The sequence below is a fragment of the Octopus bimaculoides genome, chromosome 11 (genome assembly GCF_046866305.1).
Source record: "Octopus bimaculoides isolate indiv1 chromosome 11, ASM4686630v1, whole genome shotgun sequence".
In the NCBI taxonomy this organism is placed as follows: domain Eukaryota; kingdom Metazoa; phylum Mollusca; class Cephalopoda; order Octopoda; family Octopodidae; genus Octopus; species Octopus bimaculoides.
In genome coordinates this window covers 68,592,916-68,619,539 of record NC_142938.1, presented here as the reverse complement: position 1 = coordinate 68,619,539, position 26,624 = coordinate 68,592,916, and the positions used below count along the sequence as shown (strand labels likewise).

At 35.5% G+C, this 26,624-nt stretch overlaps 2 protein-coding genes across 11 annotated transcripts in view; one reads left to right on the top strand and one right to left on the bottom strand.

The window, feature by feature from the left end:
* The window catches only part of LOC106879701 (REST corepressor 3), a 44,648-nt gene extending 21,478 nt beyond the window's left edge, over positions 1-23,170 (bottom strand). For 2 of the 3 annotated variants that reach the window (XM_014929376.3, XM_014929377.3), the window contains exons 1-2: positions 21,793-22,067; positions 21,595-21,654 (exon numbers count right to left, since the gene is read on the bottom strand). In XM_014929376.3, coding sequence (XP_014784862.1) covers positions 21,595-21,654; positions 21,793-21,907 — 175 coding nt within the window. In that variant the 5' untranslated portion in view covers positions 21,908-22,067. Of the gene's footprint in view, positions 1-21,594; positions 21,655-21,792; positions 22,068-23,023 lie in introns of those variants that run through there. The other variant, XM_089360312.1, reaches the window with a different exon arrangement.
* A 1,610-nt stretch (positions 23,171-24,780) lies between these two features.
* The window catches only part of LOC106879711 (uncharacterized), a 101,968-nt gene continuing 100,124 nt past the window's right edge, over positions 24,781-26,624 (top strand). For all 8 annotated transcript variants that reach the window (XR_016243709.1, XR_016243707.1, XR_016243706.1 and 5 more), the window contains exon 1: positions 24,781-24,894. The gene's annotated coding sequence lies outside the window, so the exon portion shown is untranslated. The remainder of the gene's footprint in view (positions 24,895-26,624) is intronic.

Genomic DNA, 26,624 nt, shown 5'->3' with positions numbered 1-26,624 from the left:
TTTTTGTACATACCTGTTGTGTGCACCACACTTCCTTCAAAGAAGTGGCAAAGCAAGAGAGGAGGACAGAGAGAGAGAGAGAGAGAGAGAGAGAGAGAGAAAGGGGGAGTGAGAAAGTGAGAGAGTGAAAGAGACAGTGAGTGGTGACAGCGTTCGTTTTGTGTTTTTAAATGTTTATCACATTGCAAGAGTAGATACAGATACATATACACATTGTTAAATCAAAAGCAGGAGAGGGGGGGGGGGCACAAAGGAAGTGAAAGAGAAAGAGAGAAAGTGAGAGAGACAGTAGATACATAAATCCAAAGAAAAGTTCATACATAGATACATACAGAGCAAATATTGGATGTCAATTTAACTTTTCATTACCACACAAGGATAAAATTAACTCACAAATGGCTGAGTACTCCACAGACATGCATAACATTAGCATAGTTCTCAGGGATATTCAGCCTCACACAGAATACGACAAGGCTGGCCCCTTTGAATTACAGGTACAACTTGAGACATATATATGAATGTATTTGTCTGTGTGTATAGTTTTAGGTTAGTTAAAACGTGTTTGCAATAATAAGTGTTGTGTGGTGGAAATAAACACAATTACCAAACTTTCATTCATAAATCCATTTATTATGCCGTTCTTTCGCATTTCAATTTGTACATTAAGGTTCTTTGAATATGTATGATGCATTTTAAGGTTAAATAGTAATTCCATTTACGTTTGTGTAACATATTTTGGTTGGACTATTTAGTCATTGGTGTTACATTACTTTCTATATTCTGTAACTGTCACAATATACTTTTCTAGGCTTGAATTTTTGTGAGGAGGGTGCCAGTTGATTAGATCGACCCCAGTACACAACTGATACTTAATTTATTGACCCCGAAAGGACGAAAGGCTAAGTCGATCTCGGCAGAATTTGAACTCAGAACGTAAAGACAGTCATAATATACAAACATTTCTCATGGCACAGGTACACTGTTTACAGATGCTTACATTTTTAATGTTTTCTGTGAATTTTTCACGGGTCCACTGGTATATTTCTATTCAAGCACAATATTTTTATAATTTTAGCTTTTCCTGAGTGGATGCAAGGCATTTGAAAATTTTATTAGTAGCCTTGTCCATACACAGTTGCTAGACCTGCTAGAAATAGCAGTTAAACATATCATAGCCAAACTGTCTTTAAAATTGGAAGAATATACTGGTCAAGATAGACCTAGATCAAACTGCCTTTGATCATGGGTCTGCTCATTCAGAGTTCACCTGGAGTTAACTAAATATTACACACCAAATATACATCCATGGTATAACTAAATATTAGACACTGTCTATACATGCCATGGAATATGTAAATATCAAATATAATTTAGACCAGTGTTTCTCAGACTGACAAACACCATCCTCCACTCTCACAAAACAAATAGTAAAATTTTGGCACTTTCACACTCTTTATTTATGAGAAGACAAAATAGAGTTTGCAGCCATATAATTCTTCTTTCTTTACCATGGTCAACAGCAAAGACCCATCCATAGTTGAAAACCATCTTTTGTCTAAATATGGCAATTTGCCCAGTTGCTTTATCCCCACCCATCCCCATGAAGAACACTGGTTCACATACCCCATAGTATAACTAAAAATTTAACAAGCCAATAAGTGAGCTTCTACATGGTGGTTTGACAGGTAGAAACAGCAGCCAAATTTTCTTCAAATTGTACCATACCACCTTCAAAAAAGAAACATACAGATTACACTAAGCCTAAAAACAGAAGACAAGCTGGTCATGGTTGGAATGCCTTTCATTAGAGGTCTACTCAAATCCTTAGGTTTACCCAATAACAAAATACTAGATACCATTAATGCACTACATGATATAACTAAATATTAATACCAAACATACAAATACAGGTACAAGTTAATGCATGACACCTGGATTAATAACAGAACTTGATTAAAAAAAATCCACATGAAGCAAGACTGTGCACTGCTTAAATAGAAATTATTACACATACATTAAGACAACATAAAATTGACAAGAAATAAACTGGTTGTCATATTCAACCCTTTAGCATTTAAGTTGGCCATATCCACCTCATTTATTCTATCTGTTTTATGTTCAATCTGAACAAATCAGGCCTCTAACACCTACCCTATAATGTCATTCTAAAAATAAACAATCACATCATTGAAAACACTGAGCTACAAGATAATGCGTGATTAATTTCAAACGATGTGAATAAATAATCATTACATTTGACAATGATCTGAATCCTAGAGTTAAATCATCATTCAACAGCCGTATTCCAGACTAGAATGGGTTGGACAGTTTGACAGAATCCTACAAGAGATCCTAGAAAGCTGCCTTAAGCTTTAACATCTGCCCAGGCAAAGTTTCTATGGCTGGATGTCTTTCCTAATACCAACCACTTTAAGGTGTGTGCTGTTTTTTTTCGCAGAACCAGTACTAGTGAGGTCATCAAGTAATTTACATGACAAGACCCCTTAACAGAGTGGGGTTACATTATTGAGGGAAGTGGCTTTATGCCAGATACTGAGAAGCTAAAACAGAATAGGACAGGAACCGGTGTCTTGCTGTAGAGGACAAAAGCTGGTGGAGGGGATACTCTCAAGGTATATGAAGATGGATAAAGAAATCGGGACAAAGAACCAGAGATGGCTAGGTGGGTGGTTTCATAAGTGTATGAACATGGGTGGAGATGTAGACAATGGTGATTCTTGGTTTAGGGGAATGTAAGGTAAATAGAAGTGGATCAAAGAGGAAGTAATAGGTGGTAACATTAAAGTTGTTCTGAAAATAATGGCAGCTCTAAGTGTTGTGTTTTGAAACGCAATTTTATCATAGTATTTTAATTATATTTTAGGCGAATTTCAACATACTTAATAAATAATTTTCTACTTATTTCAGACAGAAAACAGTCTTGAAGTATAGATGCCCTTAATTATGAACAGGACAAAAAAGGACCTTTGCTTACTTTTCTTGCCTGAGTTCAAGCTTGGGCAATATTAATTGCTGCCAATATTAACAGAACATGGGGGAGAAGGGTCCACAGGAGATCGCACAATATGAAGGTGGTTTCAGAAATTCCAGGATGGTCACGTAGTCTTGACAGTGAACAATTGAAAGCAACTGTTGTACAAAACCCATGTCAAAGTGTCAGAGAAATGTCTCAGGCACTTGGTGTCAGTATTGCAATGGTCTCATGCAATTTACAGAAGATTGGTAAAGTGGAAAAGCTTGATAAATGGGTACTGCATGATGAGCTCAATGAAAATCAAAAAGTTCCGCGTTTTGAAGTGTGCTCAATGCCTTCCTGCGAAACACCAATGATCCTTTTCTTGACCGAATAGTCACTTGTGACGAAAAGTGGATCCTTTATGATAACCATAAACAATCAGGTCAATGGCTTGGTCGTGATGAGTCCTCCAAACATTTCCCAAAGCCAAAGTTGCATCAGTAAAAGATTATGGTGATTGTCTGGTGGTCTGCAATTGGTGTTGTCCATTACAGTTTTCTGGAAGCCAATCAAAGCATTACAGCAGAGGTTTACTGCATTCATCTTGCTAAAATGTATGCTCACTCGCAAAAAATGAGACCTGCACTGGTGAATCGATGTAGCCCAATTCTGCTCCATGGTAATGCAAAGCCACATGTTGCAAGATTGACACTGCAGAAACTCACATTCCTCAACTTCCTAATTGCAACACAATTTCTTCAGTTTCTGTAATTTATATGAGAGCAGAACTGCACATATCTTTTCCCCTCATTTTGTGCAGCCAGTGAAACACAAACTCTATTGAGATTATATCTTTAGATATACCCTCAATACTATTTTTATTAACCCTTCACCATAATCAATTGGAATTGACAACAGTATTTAAAACCAATTCTGTAAGAGACTGGTAAAATATTGAAAAGAATACAAAAAATTGAATGAAATAGGATTCTTGAGATCAGGATATCTTCTTTGACCAGAAACATTTCAGATCAAGTCTCCTGTAAGAGTTTCTAAATAAACTTAACATTTTAAAAGTTTCAGTGTATAAAACTTTAACTTATGTTGTTTCTTTGTTCTAATTTCCAAAAGGAAGTTAAGTTTCTAATACATATATTCTATACACGATGAAAAGCTTCACACAAGATCGAAAAGTGAACACTAAAAGCTCATATATTTGTAGAGAGACGCGATAAAATCAGCTTGGGGGACACAATCAAGGCACAAAGACTACAACTGAAAGAAAAAACAGGAGGCTGTGTCATGCATGCCTCACTGAAGAGCTGCATTATTTACTTATGTGAAATCAATAACTTTAACTAAAGATGTTGAGTTACTAAGTTAGTCACACTCAGGCACCATTGACTGTACACAAACACATTGTGGTTCACAATTTGACCTAAATATTAAAAAGTTAACAAATGAAAACTAAATATTTATCTTTACATAGTGTTTGGTTAGTTACTATAATAAACCCCAAACTTACATCCATCAGGAGCTTCTAAGAAACCAAAGACATTGGAATCTAATTTTGGTGAGAAATAAAGGTAATGATCTTAAAAACAAAAAAGCACAAAAGTTACTAAAACAATTTAGCTAACTGAAAGGAGGCATTTTATTTGAAAGGCTTGCAAGAATGTATGCTTGAAACCCTGTGGTGCAAGTCTAAGTCCTTTTCTCTCATATTCTACTTAACTATATACTAAATATATGATGTGCATATTCTCCCCTCATAACAATGTATTCTCTATGTACACTGTAAGACAAATTCCTATAGTTGTCCATCAAAACATATATCAGGTTTTCATATTAATTGCTACATATTTTTCATGCTTAACTGATTTATTATTTTTATGTTTGGTCTGAAGGACCCTCCAAAACTGCTTTAAGTCTCGCTTGAACAGGTTGCAAGTTAGACACATGAGATAGGGAGGGATTATAGAAGGCTGACATACTGCAGAGAAAGGGCTAGGTGAAGTAGTTACTGCATATTTTTGGTGGAATGGACAATGTGGGTGACAAGAAGATGAACAAGTGGGTCCAGATTACCTGGAGGGGGGGTTACACACAGCCAGCCAGTTTCAAGTTGAAGAGGTCACTTAAAGTCTGTGCCTATTCAGCAAAGACACATGAATATTTGAATCAATGAGATCTGCACTGATGACTTACAGCAAAGCATGGTTTTAGTTACACCCGATGACAGTGTCACCAATTTAAATAGTGATTTCTGGAGGATGTCCAAATAGATGGGCAAACCAAAAAAGAAGTTTAGTGGATACAACTGGCTACACTGGGCAATTAGATGTTCAAAGGTGATATACCTCCATTTCATCAAAAAGTAGGCATTTAATATTCTTAGACATAACAGAAAGCCCCCAACTCACAAAGAAAAGTTTCCTAGTCTAAACCACAGATATTTCAAGTAGTCATATATCTGAAATTGCAACACAATGAAGGAAGATTTGATAGTAAATATTTATTTGGTTATAATTATTCTCATTTCTATTTATTTCCTTTGAGAAAACTGGTTGTACATAAACTCTTCAGTAACTGTCAAGCCAAATTATTTCATCATGTTTACAAAGAAAATTAACTTTATTAACAAACAATGTTTGTTTTGTGCTTTGTTCAGCTGGTGCAATGCAAGCGGAAAACCCATTATCAGATATCTGTAGTATTTTACACATTTTCTCAGGCTTACATTCTTAAACATTTTCACAAATTGTTAAAAAAACAATTTTTTTTTGACAGCTGAATATCACTAACTATTAAACCTGTAAATGTAAGCTATATTAGTGGTAAACACTATGTCGTGCTGGTGAGAAAGTAACCATCAACCTAAAGCACAACAATTATTCTTTAATTGAAAAGAATCAAAAAAATATTTACGTTTAGAACACAAATACAATAGAAATAATGAAATAGGTAAATAAATCTGCTATAAACGATATATCGCAAATGTCAATCCTGATATAAATAATAGTTCATAATACAATGCTTAAATTATATTCTAAGTAAATTAAATACAACTACTATGAAAATCAAACATCTAATAATTACAATAAATATAAATGTTCAAGAAATTTGCATTGCCACATTCGCTCCAACAGCTTTTTGGTTAAGTGTGACCTATGGAGAAGATGCATAAAGCTATTATTACCGAAATAAATTACTACTGTAAACAAATAGAGAAAGAGTTACAATATGAAAACTATTCCCATCAATCTCAGAGTTCCTGGAAAGAGTCTATCAATGCTGCTCTTTCTCCCCGTGACTACCACTACCATCATCATCATCGTTTTACAAACACTTTCCAGACTGGCATTAGCTGGACAAGTTGAGTCACCCCACTCCATTCATAGGACATACTGATCACAAAAGACTGATGCTTGTACATGTATCATCTGGCGTGGTTTCTACAGCCGGATACTGTTCCTATGGCTAACTTTACACTGTGTATTATTTAGTGCATTATCTCATGGCACCAGCCAGACAGGACCAGAAGGATTTTACAACCTTACACTTTCTCTGATCATTTAGTTGAATACAGTGTGAATAATACCTTATCAAAAGTTAAAGTGGGGAGCCTTGAAAAAGTAAATGTAAAGTGTACTCAGTAACCTAAAGACTGTGGCCCAATGACAGAGTTGTGAAATGGTATATGCAAACTGGGAATAGAGATGTACATGTAGGTGTAGAAGACAGGAGTGGGTAATAAAGGCGGGAAGAAAGTATGTTAAAATTTATAGGGATAAGTAGTAGTAGGTCTTACAGTTTACAAAGTAAAGGAAGATAGCCTAAAGATTATTTTTTTTTTTTTTTTTTTGCTTTATTGAACTGAAGAATGTGTTGTAAATAAATACTGGTTAACATGGTGGGCTTTTGTAGTTCTTCAATACAGTCCTGTGCCAGGAGAAAGATATAACTTGTGAATTCAAGATGTTCCCAGAAAGGAAAAGGAGATTTCTAAATTCTCATTGGTGTATAGGCCACAGAATCTGGAAAGTTGATTTTTTTTTTTTAAGCATATCCTCTAAATTTTTCCAATGTATGTAGAAATGTATGTTTTTATCCCTTAAATTTTATCCAAGGTCAACGATACTCTCTCCTATACAACTAAGGTGCCAATATAACAAAATCAACATGAAAGTATAGTAATTAGTATACATTTTAATGTTAAACATCATGGTAATTTTTAATGCAGTTTCATGTGAATTGTAATATAAGAAAACCACATTGGCTATATTATATTTAACACCGCAGTTCTGAAACAATTTAATTGAAAACAAGCCACAGAATACTGGCCAACAGAAGCTCTCATTAACTAGAAACCCCAGCATTTGTAAAGTAGGAGGAACTGGTCCCTACCAGACTCAGGAGTTAATATTTATTTTGAAAGGTTGCCACCTAAGACCAGACACACAGCATGTTTATCAGAGTATGTGTACACATACATAATATGATAACCATTCTGGTTGTTTGTGAGTCAATGCTTTATGAAGCATTGACATTAGTTTCTTATTTATTTCTACTTCAGTTGATTTTTTTTTTACCATGTAGTTTGTTTATATTTTCTTTGTAGTGTTAATATTTTTGGGAGGTGTGGTTGATAAATTTCTACAACTGTAAACTTGAAGCATGACCTATTATATTAGTCAGTCACATGCAGACATTATACACTAGACGTAAGTTTTTTTTTGTTCTCTTTTTAACATACAAAACACAACATAGTCAACACAATACTACTGTACCCTTAAAACAACAAATGTGAAAAACATGCTATATATCCTGAAAACACCAATGTAAATTGAACACAAGACACTATCTACATATCCTGTGTCATGCTAATTATTGAACACCACTGATACCCTTCATCATCAACATCACCATTTTGCATCTGCTATTCCGTGCTGACATTAGTTTGACAATTATCACAGTCTGAATAAGTTCTTATTTGGAATTACTGACCTGCTAAACAAGACTCGGATGCACCGTTTTAGGCATGATTGGATGCCCTTCTTAACCCTTTCGTTACCAAACCGGCTCTGGCTATAAGTACAAATGTCTTGTTTTCATAAGTTTTGAATTAAAATCATCCACCAAACCTTAGTCACAATTTATGTTTCTAACACTAGCTGAATGATAAAGTTATTTTACGAAATTCTTTGGTATATTTAAAGTAATTGAAAGAAACACAGAGCATCTCAAACTAAATACAGTAACAAAAGGGTTAATGCCTACATATATAATCTCATCATTCATTTAACATCCACTTTCCATGCTGGCATGGGTTGGACAGTTTGACAGGAATTAACAAGCCAGATGACTGTGCCAAGCTTTACTGTCTGTTTTCGCATAGTTTCTATGGCTGGATGCCCTTCTTACTGCTTATCACTTTACAGAGAGTATTGGGTGCTTTTCATGTATGACCAGCACCAGTGAAGTCACTAAGTATTTTGCAAGACACTTCAACTGGGGGAAAGGAGTAATGAGGGAGGTGGTTTTGTGCCATGTGATGAGAGGCTAGAGTGTGATGGAAGGACAGAAAGAGGTGTTTTACGGTAGACAAGATACACGACTCCTCAGAAAAAAAAGAGAGAGGAGAGGAAAGAGAGAAGTTGATGAGGATGCGTCAGGCATACCCTCAAGTTTGAAGGTGGTGTATATAAGTGAAGTAGTACACAGGAATGGATAGGGTGAATGGCCAGGTAAGCTCACATGAATGCAAAAAGAGAGTGGGAGATGAAGGAAGTTGAATGTAGTGAATCAAAACACTACTGTATGAAGTCTAAATACCAGATATCTATACACCCCACTGTATGGTAGAATATTAGACATTACTTACAAGCCACACCACAATGTAACTAAATCTTTTCTACTATAGGCACAAGGCCTGAAATTTTGGGAGAGGGGGCCAGTCGATTTGATCAACTCCAGTACAAAACTGGTACTTAATTTATCAACCCCAAAAGGATGAAAGGCAACGTTGACCTCGGCGGAATTTGAACTCAGAACATAGCGACACCCCATGATGGAGCTAAATGTTGAACACCATAAACATAGCCCATAATGCAACTCAAAATAAGGGACATACCTTATACACTTCATTGTACAAAATCCAAAAACGAAATTTTATAGTCAAGTTTTCTACATATCAGCAGTAATAACAAAAAGAAGACAACAACCAGTATATGTACATATGAATAAATATTTAAGACATTTTGATAACTAAGCAAATCTATGTGATGGATTAACCTGCTAGAAATAGCAGCCTAATATTCCCTAAATCGTATCCTGCCATTTAAAGTAGAATTTCACATTAGCTAACACAGTCCTTTACACAATGTCTGAAATAAAGCTGGAATGATAATGGCTGGAATTGCCTTAGATCTCCAGTCTATTAATTCCAACTTCATCTGTGACTAAACAATACCATTGTTAAGAAATAAAGTTTTGGTTATTATACAAAATATGAAACTTGCAGGTTATTAAATATGAGAATATACTATGAAGAAAAATAAAGAAAAGCAGTGCCTATTGTTTTAATCTTTTCTGTCAGAATCATCATTATCGTTTAACATTCATCCACCTTTCTATGCTGGCAGGGGTGGGACTGGTTTTAATAAATATATTTTGTGGTATATACAAGTTATTTTTCTAATCTTGGAAATTTCATGAAGTTGATTATAATTGATTTACTGCAAAAACCTGTTGAAATATTAGAAGTTAAAAGAAAATGACAGAACTAGGGAAATTCTTGAGGTCAGGATACATAGAAAGAAAGTCTCCTTTTACAATAGAAAATTTTAAAATAAATCACAAGTTACGTAATCTGAAGCTTCACTTTTTTCAGTTCTATTTTACAACGGGAAGTAAATTTCAATATTTGGCGTATTCTCTATAATCATAGAAAGCTCTCACTTACATTGGATCAATGAAGAACTGCTAATGTTTTCATATTTATGTAGAGAAATAAGATAAAATATGCATCCACATCAGCAATGATATAAGACAAAACAAACAAAAAAAAAACTAAAATTTGAAAGTTAGAAAAAAGTTGTAACACCCAAGCCTTTCTGAGAAGTATTAGTAACACAAGTAAAGCCAGTCACATAAAACACTACCAAGTACACACACACACACACACAGAGTAGTTAATAAGATGAGCAGAACAGTGTGGCCATAAAGACATGCAGGAATTTTTTTTAGCAAAATGCATAATCCATCTCTCTACAGAAACTGGACATAAATCAATAAACACACATGCATATGTAACACGGTGTTCTAAAATTTTAATTATCTATGTAATTAGCAGAAAAGAAAATTCTCAATAACAGGGTTTAAAATGTAAAAATAAAGGAGATAATTGCAACAAGGTCAGGTCAGATTTTTGGAAACTATATAGTTTATGCTGGTCTATTAATTCAAGACTTTCAATGCATTATGAAAGCCTACTGTATTTCAAATATGTAGAATGGTACCGAGACATTTCCCTACTCAGTTACATTATTCACTAGCTTAAAAGCTGCACTCCATGCAGACTTATAAGCTAGCTCCTGTGGAGGGTTAATTGGGTCTGCAGCCCCAAACTAAAGAGAGCTAAATAGTATGACTATATGCACCAGTGGTGTTTGATCAGAGGTTAAGGACAGATGAGAATTCTGTAATGCAATTATTCTACTGTTCCAGTCCCAAGTTAAATTCCAATTGTTGGCCAATTTGTCCCAAAGTTCTTATCTTGATACAAAATTAACAAAGTGAATGTCATTTATCTCACCCTTGATCTCTGACGTCATCTGATAAATACCAACCAAGATGGCATGAATCAGTTAAGCTTTACCTGCTAGAAATACCAACCCAAATGCTTTTAAATTAGATCCCAATGCTGGATGTTCAAGAACCAAATGCAAGGTAGATTTTCAATCCCGGGATCATCCTGATTCCAAAAAAGTATGTCTATGTAGAGAAAATGTAGACTGAGATACAGGGGTCCCAAACAGACAGACAGAATTTCACTTTTATTATTATAGATATTACCAACATTACTATGTTTCCTCCATTTCTTGCCAACTGAGGAGATCCAATAAAACCATAACAATGTCAGTTGTTTTTACCTGTTGACTTTAAAGACCAGATCCACTCCTATCAGCATGATTGAAGTTTTAGGAAAATATGTGATCTTAAGGGAATTATCTTATATGATTCTTTTCAGATTTTAAATACCAGTAAAGGGAGTATTTGTCTATTAATTGCATGGACAATCTCATTTAACTGAAGTTTTTCAAATCATTAACTTATTTTGCCATTTTATCTTAAAGTCTTAATTATTGCAAGTTACTCGGCAATCCCACTAGCACTAGAGGCACACAGAAAGCACTCATTACAAACTGGAAAGTGGTTGGTACTAGGAAGAGCATGCAGCCATAGAAACAATGCCAAAGTCAACAAACTGGAACAAGATGCAGCCCTTTGGCTCTCCATATCCTGTCAAAATGACTGACCCATGCCAGCAAGGTATATGGATGTTTGATGATAATGATGAAATAATACTATTATTAACCTTCCATCTTAAACATATTTCTTTTAAATCTTAATATTTAGTTTTAAAATTTGGTAAAATAGTTATATAACTGTAATTCATTACAATTCAAATGGATAGCACTTATCAATCTGAACTGGGGATGAAGAGGAATATAATCAGGGACACCAACAACATAAAACTAATTATATGTTCAATAACCAAGCTAAGAATACTGTAAATTTTAATTCCAGGATTTAACTTACTCTATCTCATTGTTTTATTTAAGATGGAAAAGGGTTTGGAAACATCAGTACAGTATGCCCTCTCAACCACTTTTAGCAAAGTAACCTTTCATCCTTCACCAGCAACCTTGAAAACATAGTCCAGTTGCAATGGGTATGTTAATCTCCCACTTGTACCTATTTTAATGTTAGTTCAACTGCTATTGTAACACCTTCCCTTGGTAACTAAAGGTCTCCCTGATACAATGGAAATAGGTCACCACTATAAGGTCTTCATAATACCACACTATTTCCCTTAAATTTTCAGTAAGTATAAAGGGAACGGTCCAAGTAAAAACCATGCCAAAAAATAAAACAAATAGAAAATAGAATCATCTTATTGAGCAACCTCTCTAGTACTGGTGACATATATACCAAATCAATAATGTAAGAACATTAGTTTATGGTAAAGACATCCAGCTTTAAGGGGGAAAAAAAAAGCGACACAACACATAAGTTTTCAGTTCTGCAGTATGCACAAAATAACAGAATACCATGATGAGTAGTGAAATATTGTGAGATAAGTACAACCCATATAACACTAAATGATTGATTAATGGAAAAAACGAAAAAGAGAATCACTAATAAGTAATTCAAAATGTAATGGGTTTGTTTTCTGTTTTATTTTTATGAAATTTTACATGTTTTAGATTTGTCAGAAATCTATGAATTTACATAAATAGTTCAATACATCCAACCCATGCCAGCATGGAGAACAGATACTAAATGGTGGTGGGTAGAACAGACATATTGCAGCTATGGTAAACACAATACAAAACTAAACAATTTTACCATCAGATATGTTGGTAAATATAATTCATTTTGCAAAGGAATAATAATAACAGTGTGCAAGCAAGAAATGAAAAGGTAAGCAACAGCAGAAATTTTTAATTTTATAAGAACAAAAAAAAAAAAAATCAATAATCCACTTAACATGGGGTTCATCTCTGAAGGTAACCACTGATGTAGTGAACTGACTAGACTGTTAGTTTAATCAACTACACTAAAGCACTCTGCAGAAATAGAACTGGGGGTTAACTAAACTGTCTAATTATTACAATAGTAATCCGTATGTTGTTCTTTCCTTGTAATAGGGGCAACTTGTAAATCAGATATAGAACACCAATTACAATCAGTGTATTAATGACAGAGTATATTAGGGGGGGGGGATAAAGATTCATTATTGACGATTTCTTTAGCTCACACATGTTCTGCTAGATTATTGGAAACACGTATAAGCTAAATAAATTATTGATAATGGATGTATGAATGTGTGTGTTTGTGTGTGTCTATAAAATCATCATCTAACGTCCATTTTCCATGCTGGCATGGGTGAGATGGTTTGACCTTAGTGGCAAGGACAGCTGCATCAGGTTCAAGTTATTCAGCTTGGTTTCTTCGGTTGGATGCCCTTTCTAACATCAACTACTTTATTAGTGTGCTGGGTGCCTTTTATGTGGCACCAGCACAGATGCTATTACATGGGACCAGCATGAGTGCTTTTTTATGTGGTACTGGCTATGTGGCACTTTAAATGGTGCCCACACAGGGCTCTTGCAAGAGGAGTAACATTAACAGCTCTGTTGTGAAGAACAGGTCTTCTCAAGTACAGCAAGGCTCTAGATATCTCAGTCCTATGCATATACAGAGAAAGAGCAAGAGAGTAAGATAAAACGTATATATATGTATGTATGTATGCTTGCATGTATACACCTGTATGTGTGTGTATGTATATATATATATATATATATATATATAGATAGATAGATATCATCATCGTTTAATGCCCGTTTTCCATGCTAGCAGGGGTTGGACGGTTCGACCAGGGTCTGGGAAACCAGGAGGCTGCACCAGGCTCCAGTCTGATCTGGCAGTGTTTCTACAGCCGGATGCCCTTCCTAATGCCCACTCCGTGAGTGTAGTGGGTGCTTTTTAAGTGCCACCAGCACAGGAGCCAGACGAGGCTGGCAATGGCCACGATCGGTTGGTGCTTTTTACGTGCCACCAGCATGGGTATCAAAACTACAATTTCCATTTGATTTTTATTTTGACGTTCATGTACTTGACTCAATAGGTCTCCTCAAGCACAGCAAGTTGCCCTACGATCCAAGGTACTTTTGAATGGGCTGGGGCTGATTATGCAAAACTAGTGTAGGATACAGCTGTGAACTCACTTTATTTGCAGGGTCTTCTTAGTCACAGCATATTTCCAGAGGTTTCGGTCTTTCATCATTGCCTCTGTGAGGCCCAACATTCTAAAGTCATGCGTGACCACCTCATCCCATGTCTTCCTGGGTCTCCCTCTACCCCGGATTCCTTCAACTGTTTGGGTGTGGCACTTCGTCACACAGCTCTCCTCATCCATCCGCAGTACATGACCATACCAGCACAAACATCTCTCCTGCACACCACATCCGATGCTTCTTATGTCCAACATTCCTCTCAGGGCGCTTACATTGTCGTGCATGCACACTGACATTACACATCCAGCCGATCATGCTAGCTTCATTTCTTTCAAGCCTATGCATGTCCTCCGCAGTCATGGACCATGTTTCACTGCCGTGAAGCATGGCAGTTCACACACACGCATCGTACAATCTACCTTTCACTCTGAGCGAGAGCCCCTTTGTCACCAGTAAGAGTAGAAGTTTTCTAAACTTTGCCCAGACTATTCTTCTTCTAGTGGTAACACTCTCTGAGCATCCACCCCCACTACTAACTTGATCACCTAGGTAGCGGAAGCTTTCAACTACTTCTAGTTTCTCCCCCTGGCATGTAATGGAATCTGTTTTCTGAGCATCTGTGGTGTTTATTGCCCCTGTGCATCTGCCACACACGAAAGCTGTCTTCTCGGTTAATCTTCCTTTGATGCTGCTGCACCTCTTATGTGTCCATAGCTCACACTGGGTACATCTTATGGAATTTCTACCTACACCTTTTCTACAGATCAAGCAGGGAGTCTCCTACCTGAGGGGGTATGTGATGAGTTCGCCTTCCTACACCAATATACCTGCTCATCCCTCTATCCTAGTTTTTTTATTCTTCTACTCCGTATCCCACTCAGTTGAGGGGTCTTGTGAAAACTTAGTGCCATGTAAAAAGCACCCAGAACACTATGAAGGGATTGGTATTAGAAAGGGCATCCAGTTGTAGAAATCATATCAAAGCAATCAAAGAACCTGGCTCATCTGTTCTTGTTGCATTGTCCAACCCATACCAGCATGGAAAAAAAAGGACATTAAATGATAATGATGGCATACACATATATTGAGAGAAACAGAAACAAAATCTTTTGGCACTAGATGAATAAATTTTAGATATAAATATCAACTTTAATTCATTTTATTTCATTTCTTTGGAAAATACAAAGACTTTCTGTACTTCTATATAAATGAAATAAGGAAGAATTCCTTTATTTCTTCTGACTAAAGTTATTACTAAAATACTATTCTGTATATACACACACACACACATACATACATACAAATGTACATGTGTGTGTGTGTGTCTATATATATATATATACATGTACATACATACATCCACATACCCCAACAGATATATACATAAATGTATATTTCTTATGTATACACGTGTGTGTGTGTATATATATCCATAGGTACACATGTCAGGTTACTTGTGAGGTCTCATGAGTGTTACTGGTATTATGGAATCCAGTACAACCTGATGCATAGTCAGGTTGTCCGTGACTAAACTGCCCCCACCTCCCACTAGATTTGTCTGGTGAGAAGGGTTCCTAGAAACCCAGCAGGATTAACAAGAACCCAGTGTAGGTTCAACAACCATCTAGCAATAGCACAGGTCCTCAGAAATTTCAGGTTAGTGTCTGGCATACAACCAAGAGTAAGACATTCTGATATAAAACTGGATATGCAGGAATTGCATTGGACATTTTTTTGAATCTTTTACTTGCACTTTAGATCATGGTGCTCCCACATTCCCAAGTCTGCAACCAATATCGGCACTGAATATCTTGCTTCAGCTGGTTTCTGGATCATATCAATAGGACGGAAAGATCTACGAGGTGTCGTGCAAGCCTTATTGGACCTAAGATTTTAGATTGCACTATCAGCAGCAAGACAACTTTCCAAAGCCTAGTTGAGTAGATAGGCACTAAGGATGAGCACAGAAGATGTAGATGCAAGCCAGAATAAAGCTGACAACAGGTGCAATAACCTTAAGCACAGGCATTGCTGTCATTTTGCAAGGGCAATAGTCAGTCATCTTCCTGTCATCAGGTATACATAGGTATATGTATACATATTTATATACATAGACACATATCTATACATATAGACATAAACACATGTGTATGCATATATAGTATGTATAGAAACACATGTAGAGGCACGTGGCTTAGCTGTTAGGGTCTTCAACTCATGATTGTAAGATAGTGATTTCAATTCCTGGGCCAGGTGATGCTTCATTTCACATTGCTCCAGTCCACTCAGCTGGCAAAACCGAGTGGTCCAGCAACAGACCGGCATTCCATACAGTGGAAGAATAGATACACTACAGAATCTGGGAAGGCGACCACATGAGACTATGGCTCAGGAACTTTGACTCCTATCTTGATACATATATGTACAGACACAATGCATACAGATATACACACATACATATATACATGCATATGCATATATGCGCATACATATATATATTCTCACAGCCACAATTCTTTTTAATATTAGTCTGTTTGATTGGGAATAAACCCCGGTAAAACAAGGAAAGGGAATTCTATAGAATCGTATAATATCACAAGTAATATCAGGCTATATGGAATTGGAATGGAGTCATAGGAAGAAGGGCCAAATCAATAGGCTTATATTCAAAGAGTTACCAAACCAAACACACACACACACACCGAATCAAAGAATCTGCAAACAACAAATTCCCTGAATTGAAACACTTGGTTAACAATACCAAAACTAGGAATTTCTTTCAGATCAAGGCAAATAAAAACTAAAAGGTTTCTAATTGTTTCTTATTTCACCGATACGAACACGATGTCAACAAGTTATAGTTTTAAACCGTGAGTCATCGTTAGGAAACGTACAGAAATAAAATGCTAGAACCGAGACGTCACGCATGTACGATAGGTAAGGTAGCTGATTGAAATTAAGAATGATTTCTAACAGACACAACACTAAAAGGGAGAAATATTAATCGATTATATCCTTTTCTGTAACTGACACTTATTTTATCAGAACACAGCCGACAATTGCGGGATTTAAAAACCATAACGTAAAGGGACAAACCTACACAAAATATATTTCATAACGCTCTACCAATTCTGTCATCCAGCGCCCTCTCCAAGATTTAAGAATACCATTTTGTATAAATATAGAAAGAATTTAATCCCTTAGATAGATCGTTGAGCAATCAATATTTTGTCAGAAACAAATCACATAGGCGTAAGAGAGAGAGAGGTGGGGTGGGTGTCAATTTCGGTGTCACTAATCTTTAATCCTTTTGCAGATTAGTGACTGTTGTTGACCACTTGACATTGTAATACCTTTCACTTGCAATGTTTTTCATATTGGAGGAAAGTTGTGCCCGTGACCTTTTTAGAGCCAGAGACTCTTGGTAGAAAAGAGGAAGCAACTCCCACTACGGTAGAAAGTAATGAAAATTGATTAAATTATTCTCATATCGGAAACCCGGTCCGAAAGTTTGCAACACTGGGAACTTAAAGCCACTCAGAAGTCAGGTGGTCATCATAAACGGAGAGATGCATTAAGTCTACTCCACAATCGTAGGGACAATCCAATCCGACAGGCTTCTGCACTGTTCTCGTTCACGACCTGCGCCGACTAGATGCTTATGGTAAGATACCGCGAAGTAGAACAGTCCCAAACCACTTTATCACAAAGCGAACTTTACATAGCTATGTCAACGAGTCCTAATTACAAATTAAGGAAAGACTGGAGGGAAATAACCGTTGTTACCAGCAATGTGACAGAAATAAAGAATTCAAGCACCCAATTTTCGATTACATGATTGAGTTTTTCCAAAAATAAGTACGCGCGCGTACACACGCGTGTGTGTATGTGTGTGTGTGTGTGTGTATAAATCTAGGAGGAGGGAACGAAAAATCGAACATATCGACTGAGGGTTTTGAACTCGTGATTCTGCGATTCCTTAAAAGATATCGTTTCTAACAGACACAAAGCTGTTAGGGGTGGGTTAGTCAATAAAATTGTCCTTAGTACTCGACTGGTACTTTATTTTATCGATCCCGTCACGATGAACAGAAAAGTCGACCGCAGCGTGAAGGGCCGAAACAAATACTGCAAGGCATTTTATCAGACGCTCTCAAGATTTTACCATTCCATACTTTCTAAGGAACAATAGCGAGAAGGGTACAAGCGGTTTATTTCACTACCTTAATACTGAACCGATTTTACCGGGCTGGAAAGGAAAAGTCGATTCGCTACACTGATGTTTTAATCCCAACTGGAACTCAGAGAAGCAACTAAACACTGCAATCATGTACGTCCGCCGCTCCAACGATGGTAGAGATGCACTATATGTAATCTGAACCTTTCCCCCCCTTATTTATTAATTTTTTTTACGGAAGCCCACGTTTTAGGCTATGGAGATTCCGATTCTGAAAAAACAATTTTTGAAAAATTTCAATTCCACTCCCCCACCAAGCAGGTTATTTACATGCTAGAAATAACAGCCAAATCTCACAAAACTAGTGTTAGGGTTAGGGTTAGGTTTACCCTGTGGATCTATATAAAAACCGGGGGGGGGGGGGGGGGGTCGAAATTTTGAAATTGAGATTTTTGAAAATTTTTTTCCTGAATCGGATTCTCCATGGTCTGAAACATAGGATTCCGTAAAAAAAAAAAAAAATTTAAAAGGGTGGGTATACCCAGATTACATATACTCCGTCTCCACCCCAACGATTCTATCAAACACCGCTCTCGATAATAGTAATAAATAATCCTTTCTACTATAGGCATTAGGCTTGAAATCGGTACTTATTTCATCGACAAAGTCAACCTTGGTGGAATTTGAACTCAAAACGTAAAGCCGAGCGAGTTGGTTGTATGTATAACACCAGGGGAATGACATGGCTCCGTGCGATTACACATAAAAAAAATATCACAAAACCTCAATTATAGTGAAAGGCTGTTTTCATTGTTATGTATACTAAACTCAGATACACACGGCATTACTATGTAGAGTTTCGGATGGAAGACGAACAAAAAGAAAATTCAAGTAATGCAAGAGTGCTTAATTCGAAACCACTCGGAAAACTGCCGACCACTTAGAATATTAACTGTTTTCTTCAAATTCCGCCGAGGCCGACTTTGCTTTTCATCCTTTCGAGATCGATAAAATAAGTACCAGTTAAACACTGGAGTCGATTATATCGACTTACCCTTCCCTCGAACATGCTGGCTTTGTGCAAAAATTTGAAACCAATATTAACTGTTTTCTGAACCCCACATCCTCTTATTGGAGCTGAAGTAAAGTGTATGTAGTTCTGTAAAAGAACTGGACTGAAACAAGTGAACAAAAATCGGTATCTTTCAAGTAGTTTAGTAGAGTATAATTCGTCCTAGTAGTAATCACAGGCGAGACATGGAGAGGACACTGCCCCACACTAGACCGATGTTTGAAGTAGGGACATCATACTATTAGCCGTCAGTCAGTCAATGCTAGGCGCTCCAGCTATTTGAACAAAAAGCTAAGCTTTTCACCTACACAATGGGTTATCGGACTGCTGCTTAAAAATAGTTTTTTTGGGGGGTTTTGTCCTTTTCTTTTTTTTAAAGGCGTTAAACGGATGTGAGACAAAGCTACTCCTGAATAGCAAGCTAGCCTACCGCAGCTTACTTTCTCCGCAAGGATTATCTCCAGCTTGTTACATACACTGAGCCAAGTAGAATTAAGTATCTAAGCCTTCTGCAACTAGAGAGATGAGATAAGAACTTCATTTATTTCACATAAAGTAGGACATAGTTTGTACTGTGTGTTCGCCCAAGGTTGAAATACTTTCAGATCTTGAAAAGGAAACACAGCGTTTGCTTTACATTCTGCCTGTGAAGAATATGGAGTCGCCATAGGAAATTAATTAGACCTAGCAGCAAAATGATTGTTTCTAGGGATGAGCAGTGTTCTAGTGTCAAAGCCATGTATAAGCGTCTATCTTTTGATATATATAAAGAAGGAAAATATTAGTAAAGAAAGTCCATACACTAATCACAAAAGCTCTATAAATTACTATCCATTCTGACGCCGAATAATTCTAGGACTGATTCGACTCTTCTAAAATATTACAAAAAAAAAAAAAAAAAAGAGGGGGGTGTACCTAGCTTAAAGTCGTTAAAGGAGAATAACAAAACACTATGCAACTATAAACTAATATACATATAAATTTGCAGTTTTTCTTCTTTTTTTTTAAGTAATAGATTTTGATTCACAAGGTAGAAACAGTTCTCCTACGTGAGACATTTTCTGTTCGAAGTCCAAAAAGTATGGAAGGATATTCGCGCTTCTATTTGCACGCTGGATTAAAAATGACACGTATAACAAAGATTGCAAAAAAAACTCATCTTAAAAAACTCCATCTGCATCACTAAATAAAGGATGAAAGCTTTATAAATAAAAGAAACGAATTCACGATTGTTAGGAAGTTGGGAGAGAAACAAAATAGTTCGATAATTATTCGATGTGAAAGTTCGACATCGCTATAGGACGGATGCGTACATTTGTCAAAACTAAATGCCATTTAAAAATGTTCTTTGTAGTGAGATCGATTTTATACAATTATAATTCAAAAACAAATTTTCCTTTTAGCATAACACAAACACATATATTGAGGCTACATATCTTTTGTAGTGCAAAATTCTTTCCGAGCCGGAAAGGTAAACAGTTGTTTAGATCTGGATGGTTTTTTTTTTTTTTGTTTTATTATTAATATTATTAAATAGAGAAAACTCGAAATTTTGAAAAACAAGAAGAGACAAAACAGGCTGGAAGAGAAAACGGCGGGGGGGGGGATGAAAGGAACTGGAATTAAAACAGATTCCTTTTAAGGGTTTTGGACGAAATTGTCGGAAACATGAGGATATTTTCTTTTTTTTTCAAATCGACTCCCAAGTGGTTTTGTTTGCTTGAATTATAGGTCAGTGTTCATGTTGAAGCAAGGAGCACCGACTGAGTGGTCGAGGGGTTAAACAGATATTCAATGTGAGAAATACGTTAAGGGGATGACGAAGGGTTGGGAGGGGGTAGCAGGTCAGATTCTGTTGAAATCGACAAGTAAAAAAAGCAGGAAACATGGGAATTATTATTCTTTTTTTTTTTGTTGTAAATTTCCCCCCCTTTAAGGAGATAAATAGTAATAAAGCTACACGAGTAAGGAATCAAACACAAAGGAGGGGGAAAGTTGAGAAAGTTAACGTGAAGATGCTACGTGTTGACGAAATGGCTTTAAATGGATGGTTAGGTTGGTTGGTTGGTAAAAGATGGACTTGGAATTCGGGATAAGGGAAGTGTAAAGTGAAAAAAAAATCAATGAGTTATGAAGAAGATAAAAATAAAGAGAATTGCTGCGAACTACAAACGAGTTTTATTGGGCCACGATTGGAATTGAGAGAGGGCTAGGTGAGCAGAAGAGAGAACATGTGTTTCCCCCCCCCCCCTAACAAAATCCTTCACAGAGCAAGGTGGCATTTGAGCCCTTCACTAGGCTCTCGAAGACAAGAAGAAAAAGACGAAACAAAGAAGCTGCTTACCTGATATACATGAATCGGGAATTCTAGCTTGGTATTCCTCTCCAACTCTCATGCCACTCTCTAGAAGATGAAAAAAAAGGGGGGAGCAAACTAGTAAGTAAATATTATTGAAATCGATATTTCTGGTCTCTTAAAGGACATACAGTAGTGAAAATAAGGATAAAGATGAAGAAAGACCCTTAAAGTGAACTAACTCACCGTGATCAGAATCATCAGCAGCACTGCTATCATCAGATATTTGTCCATTAGGACTCCCACAACGAGAGCGTCGACCGTTCCGTATATCGTCTGAGCTTTTATCGGCTAAAACCATCTTCTTGTTGCTTAGGATTTCGAAATTATATTTACAAACACTAGAAAAACTTTTCCCCCCTGAATAAATAAAATATTTCCCCTCACTTCGCTAAATCGAACTCTTTTTAAAAAGTCACGCTTGTTGTCCACCTCAATTTGCCTGAATATTGGGCTTGTTTGACAACTCAGCTAAATGATGTCAGTGCGCTTGGTAAACTACGTCCACATTTATTTGCTGCTTTTGCAAGATTAAAAAAGCAATAATTAATAAAACTTTTAAAATCAATTATTTTTCTAAATTGGTTTCGTTTTTATTTTTTTAAATAATTAACTAAAACAGAAAAGCTACATTAAATTAAACGGCAAAATTTGCGGATTGATATGACAAAATAGAGTACTATTTCTGCAAATACGGTCAGCGGAAGCCGGGATAACTAGTACTTAAATTGTGGCACACTGGTACACGAGTTTTCCAACTGTTATTTTTGTTCTAAAGCAAAGAAAATTCGTGTCAAAAGTTGATTTTGTCTAGAAATCTCATTATGTAACTTTTGTGTGGTGCAGGAGTAAAATAAATAAATTTTATTTGAAAAATTCACATATCAAACATTTCAAGTAATCCGTACTATTTATAATTTTTTTTTCGTTTTCCTTTGTTTATTAGGATTTTCTTAACTTCCAAATTTACATAGTCTGGAACCCGTAACATCCCCATTATACCCTCTTTGCTTGCAGAAATATATATACATCAATCAAATTGTCAGAAATAGATATATAGCAACAAAACTATAAAGTAAGAAATGATGTATAAATTGTAGGACGTTTGGGCTACCGTATATTTATTTTTCATTACTATTTGGATTAGAATATTCTAACAAAAAGCGTTAAAATTTTTAATTTTTCAATTTGAATTTGAACTTCGAATGCAATTACTTATAATAAAACCAATATTGTGCATAAGCTGCAAAAATATGCTACAACTGATTTCACTAACCATTTACAAGATATATAACAACAATTGTCAGTTGGGCACATGGTCTTTGTAGTCACTTTTTGGGAAATCCTGAAGACCATTTTATCGTAGAGAAAATGGTATTTCATTTACCACATTAAAAAAATCCAAATTATTCCTTACCATAGACGGACAGTTCTGTTACTGTATTTCGTGTTTTATAAAATAATGGATAGTCTTTTGAGCAATCCATTGTAGCACTCAAGCTCTGGTTACGAAAATTCAGAATCTTGGGTGTCACAAACGTAGCCGACTCGACATGTGCACAAAGCTAATAGTAGATATGTTACATATATATAACAATTGGTCTTCGGGATCTAAGCACTTGTATGCTAATGTCTCACAATGTTAGGCAATCTAATTTCAAACAGTAGTCCAAAACATTGCTTGTTGATGTTGGTGGGTAACCTGCAAGCGTTCTTGTTTCTTGAGCAATATTTTAATGAAAATACCGAAACATATAAACTATTTTAAATAACAAGATTGGCCGAGATTTTTTTAAATATCTTTCTTGAACACATAATAAAAAGGTTTTAGCTTGTTCGACCAATTACCGTTTCAAAGATGTATTTCGTATGTTGTTCCATTGATTATAGCTTTTTCGATACACATGGAATATTTTAGTCTGCTAACAATTGCATAAACAAATGAGAATACAAAGCCCCTCCTTTTATATAGGGAAAACATTTTACTGGATGTTGTGTTAAATTAATGCTGACAACATTGAAATACAAACATCGTTCATTTGATGGCCGACCAATGCCAACAATTAAAAAAAAAAAAAAATTTACGTAATGCATGTAGTATAAATATTGTTTTTGTCTTCCTTTAATAGCAATAAATGACGAGCGCCATTAAAATATACTTGCGGGGAACCAAGACAACAAGCTGGCTCCCATTCCCAGATGTTGCTATTTCACTTCGTACTAGCTCACAGATGACCTCATTAGTAATGCTCAGTCTCATTCGGCTTCCATGATAAATCTTGAATGTTATGCATGTACAAAGAAATCAATAATTAGACAGCAATAAGATGCTTGATTCCAAAAAAATCTTTGATATTGCTGTTATACATAGATAAATATAAATATATACACATATTAGCTGAAGAGCTACTGTGACTCAAGAGTCTAGAGTTTCGTTCAATTTCATGAGCACAAAACTCAAGGGCCTTCGGTCATTGTAACTCATCAGCCAATAAAGCTGTATACACGTCACTTCAAGTATTGAGTTCTACTATTTCTCTCGTTTGTCTTTGTCCGCACGCATACATACGTACATATGTATACACACATACGCATATATGTATACATATATGCAGGCGTATATGTATGCATATATTCAGTGTAGCAAGAGACTGAATCGACTAAAATGAAATATATTATTCTCTAATATGGTATTGAGTACTCTTTTTTCGACAGTCAACACCAAACGTACATACATACATGCACACACACAAATATGTAAATGTATATAACGCACATATATAAATGTATATATGTGCATATATAGGTATATTTAATATATATATACGTATATATAAATATATATATATATATATATATATATAAATACATACTCAAATATTTATACATATATAAAAGATGCGTATATGTGATTTATATATATGTATACATTTACATACACTCGGTAATAGGACATTTACGTATTCTACATTTATGGGAGCTCAGTGTCTGATTCTACAGAGACAAGGGTCAACGGCGTCTTGGCAGACATTTGGCGGGGTGGTGTAAAGAAATAAAAAAAATGAAACAACAACAACAACAACAAAAGCCGACATGAGGAGGAGGAGGGGAGGGGCGGCGAGAGGTGTAAGTAGTCTCGTAACGTGTTGTGTTCTCGCGAGAGTAAGTAACGGTAACTGTTGAAGAAGACAAAACGACGTTGTTACGCATTCGCAACTGTTTTGACGAAACTTGTTCTGTTTGCTGGGTTGGATTTGCCGTCCATATGTGCTTATTATTTAGTTTTACGTAAGTATACACTTTATATATATGTTTTCATTATCTTAAAAACAAAAAAACATCCCCTTTGTCCGTATATTAGAGTTGTAAACAGCGAGAAATCGAAGTATTCTGAGCTAGCCATATATCACAGGTTTCTGCTCGCTATGGACGTTTGGCAAAGATATATATATTGTCGTCGAATAATTTCTTTAATATCTACCTTTGATTTTTATTTTTATGGGTGAAAGCTGAAATATTATATGGTCTCACCAATAATATATACATATTTAATATGTAATCAGTGCTAGAATTAACAAAATCTGATTTCTGTATGTTCAAGCTATAGACTGAATTAGAAGATTGAAGACATGTCAAGGCTTCACCACACAGATTGGATGTTTATATATATATATATATATATATATATATATATATATATATATATATATATATATATAAATATATATATATAAATTCAATAATAGGATGAATTCTTTTTCAAGAATTTATCAAGTAGCTAGCGTGAAAAAAACCTCATAAGGGAAAAAAATCCATCATTTATTCCCCAAAATATATTTATATAAGGGCATTATTATACAAGAATGCCTCACGCTATGAGGGACTCTAAGGTCAAACTACCATAATAAACACATTAAATGTGTTTATTATGGTAGTTTGACCTTAGAGTCCCTCATAGCGTGAGGCATTCTTGTATAGTAATGCCCTTATATAAATAAATATATATATATCCCTTAAGGACTAAAGTATTTATTAGTAAATGCTTAAGGGGAAATAGATGATAATTTACAATACTATTAACAAGAAATTAATTTTCAAAAGATAATTTAAAAAATAGCTGCTCTCTGAAGACTTAATTGAATCGAGGTAAAATATGGGCGATCGGTTGATTCAATGTAGATATATATGTACACACTGAGGTGAAATAGAGGATTTTAATATGTTAATAAATCTATCGAAATCATTTGACAGCCTTCCTTTTTGGTGGAATGGTATGTTATTATTCTGGAAATGTCTTTTTATCCTGGATTTACTTCCTAGCTTCAGCGAAACCATTTCGCCTTTGCTCAAAAGTATGGCGTAAAAAGAACCTATAGACTTGGTCTACTTAATGAAGACAAGATTTCGTCAATACTCAATTTTTCTGAAACGAATCTAGCATTTGCTTGTCAGTCTGTTAATCTCTTTTCAGATATTTCAATAAAATTTCCCATCAACTGTATATAATTCCAAGAATTCTTTCTGTAAGACGTGGCTGAACGACTATGTTGCTTTGTTTGGTTCTAATGGAAAGATTTCCATGCAATTTTTTTCTTGATGTTTTATCGAAAAGACCAACACGATTTTTGCTATCAGTTACGTACAGTATTGAGGCAGATCTTACATAGATACGTGCATATATTCTCACAGTTGTATCTATAAATCTTTAACGAAAGAATAAAATTTGAAAAAAAAAACTTTCGTCAGAAAATTCGAATGTCATTCAACATATATATTATTAATAAAGATGATTGTGGCAATACATTATACATATATATATAAAGGGAAGTCTGTACATTTTGTGTGGGTGAATATATGCAAGAATATGTATCGAAGAGTATATATGTGTGCGTGTATATACTTGTATGCATGTGCCTGTGTGTATACTTGTATGCATGTATATTCTGGGCGTGCACGTCAATGCAGTTGTGCGTATTAGTGCGCGCGTGTATATATATATATATATATATACATATAGT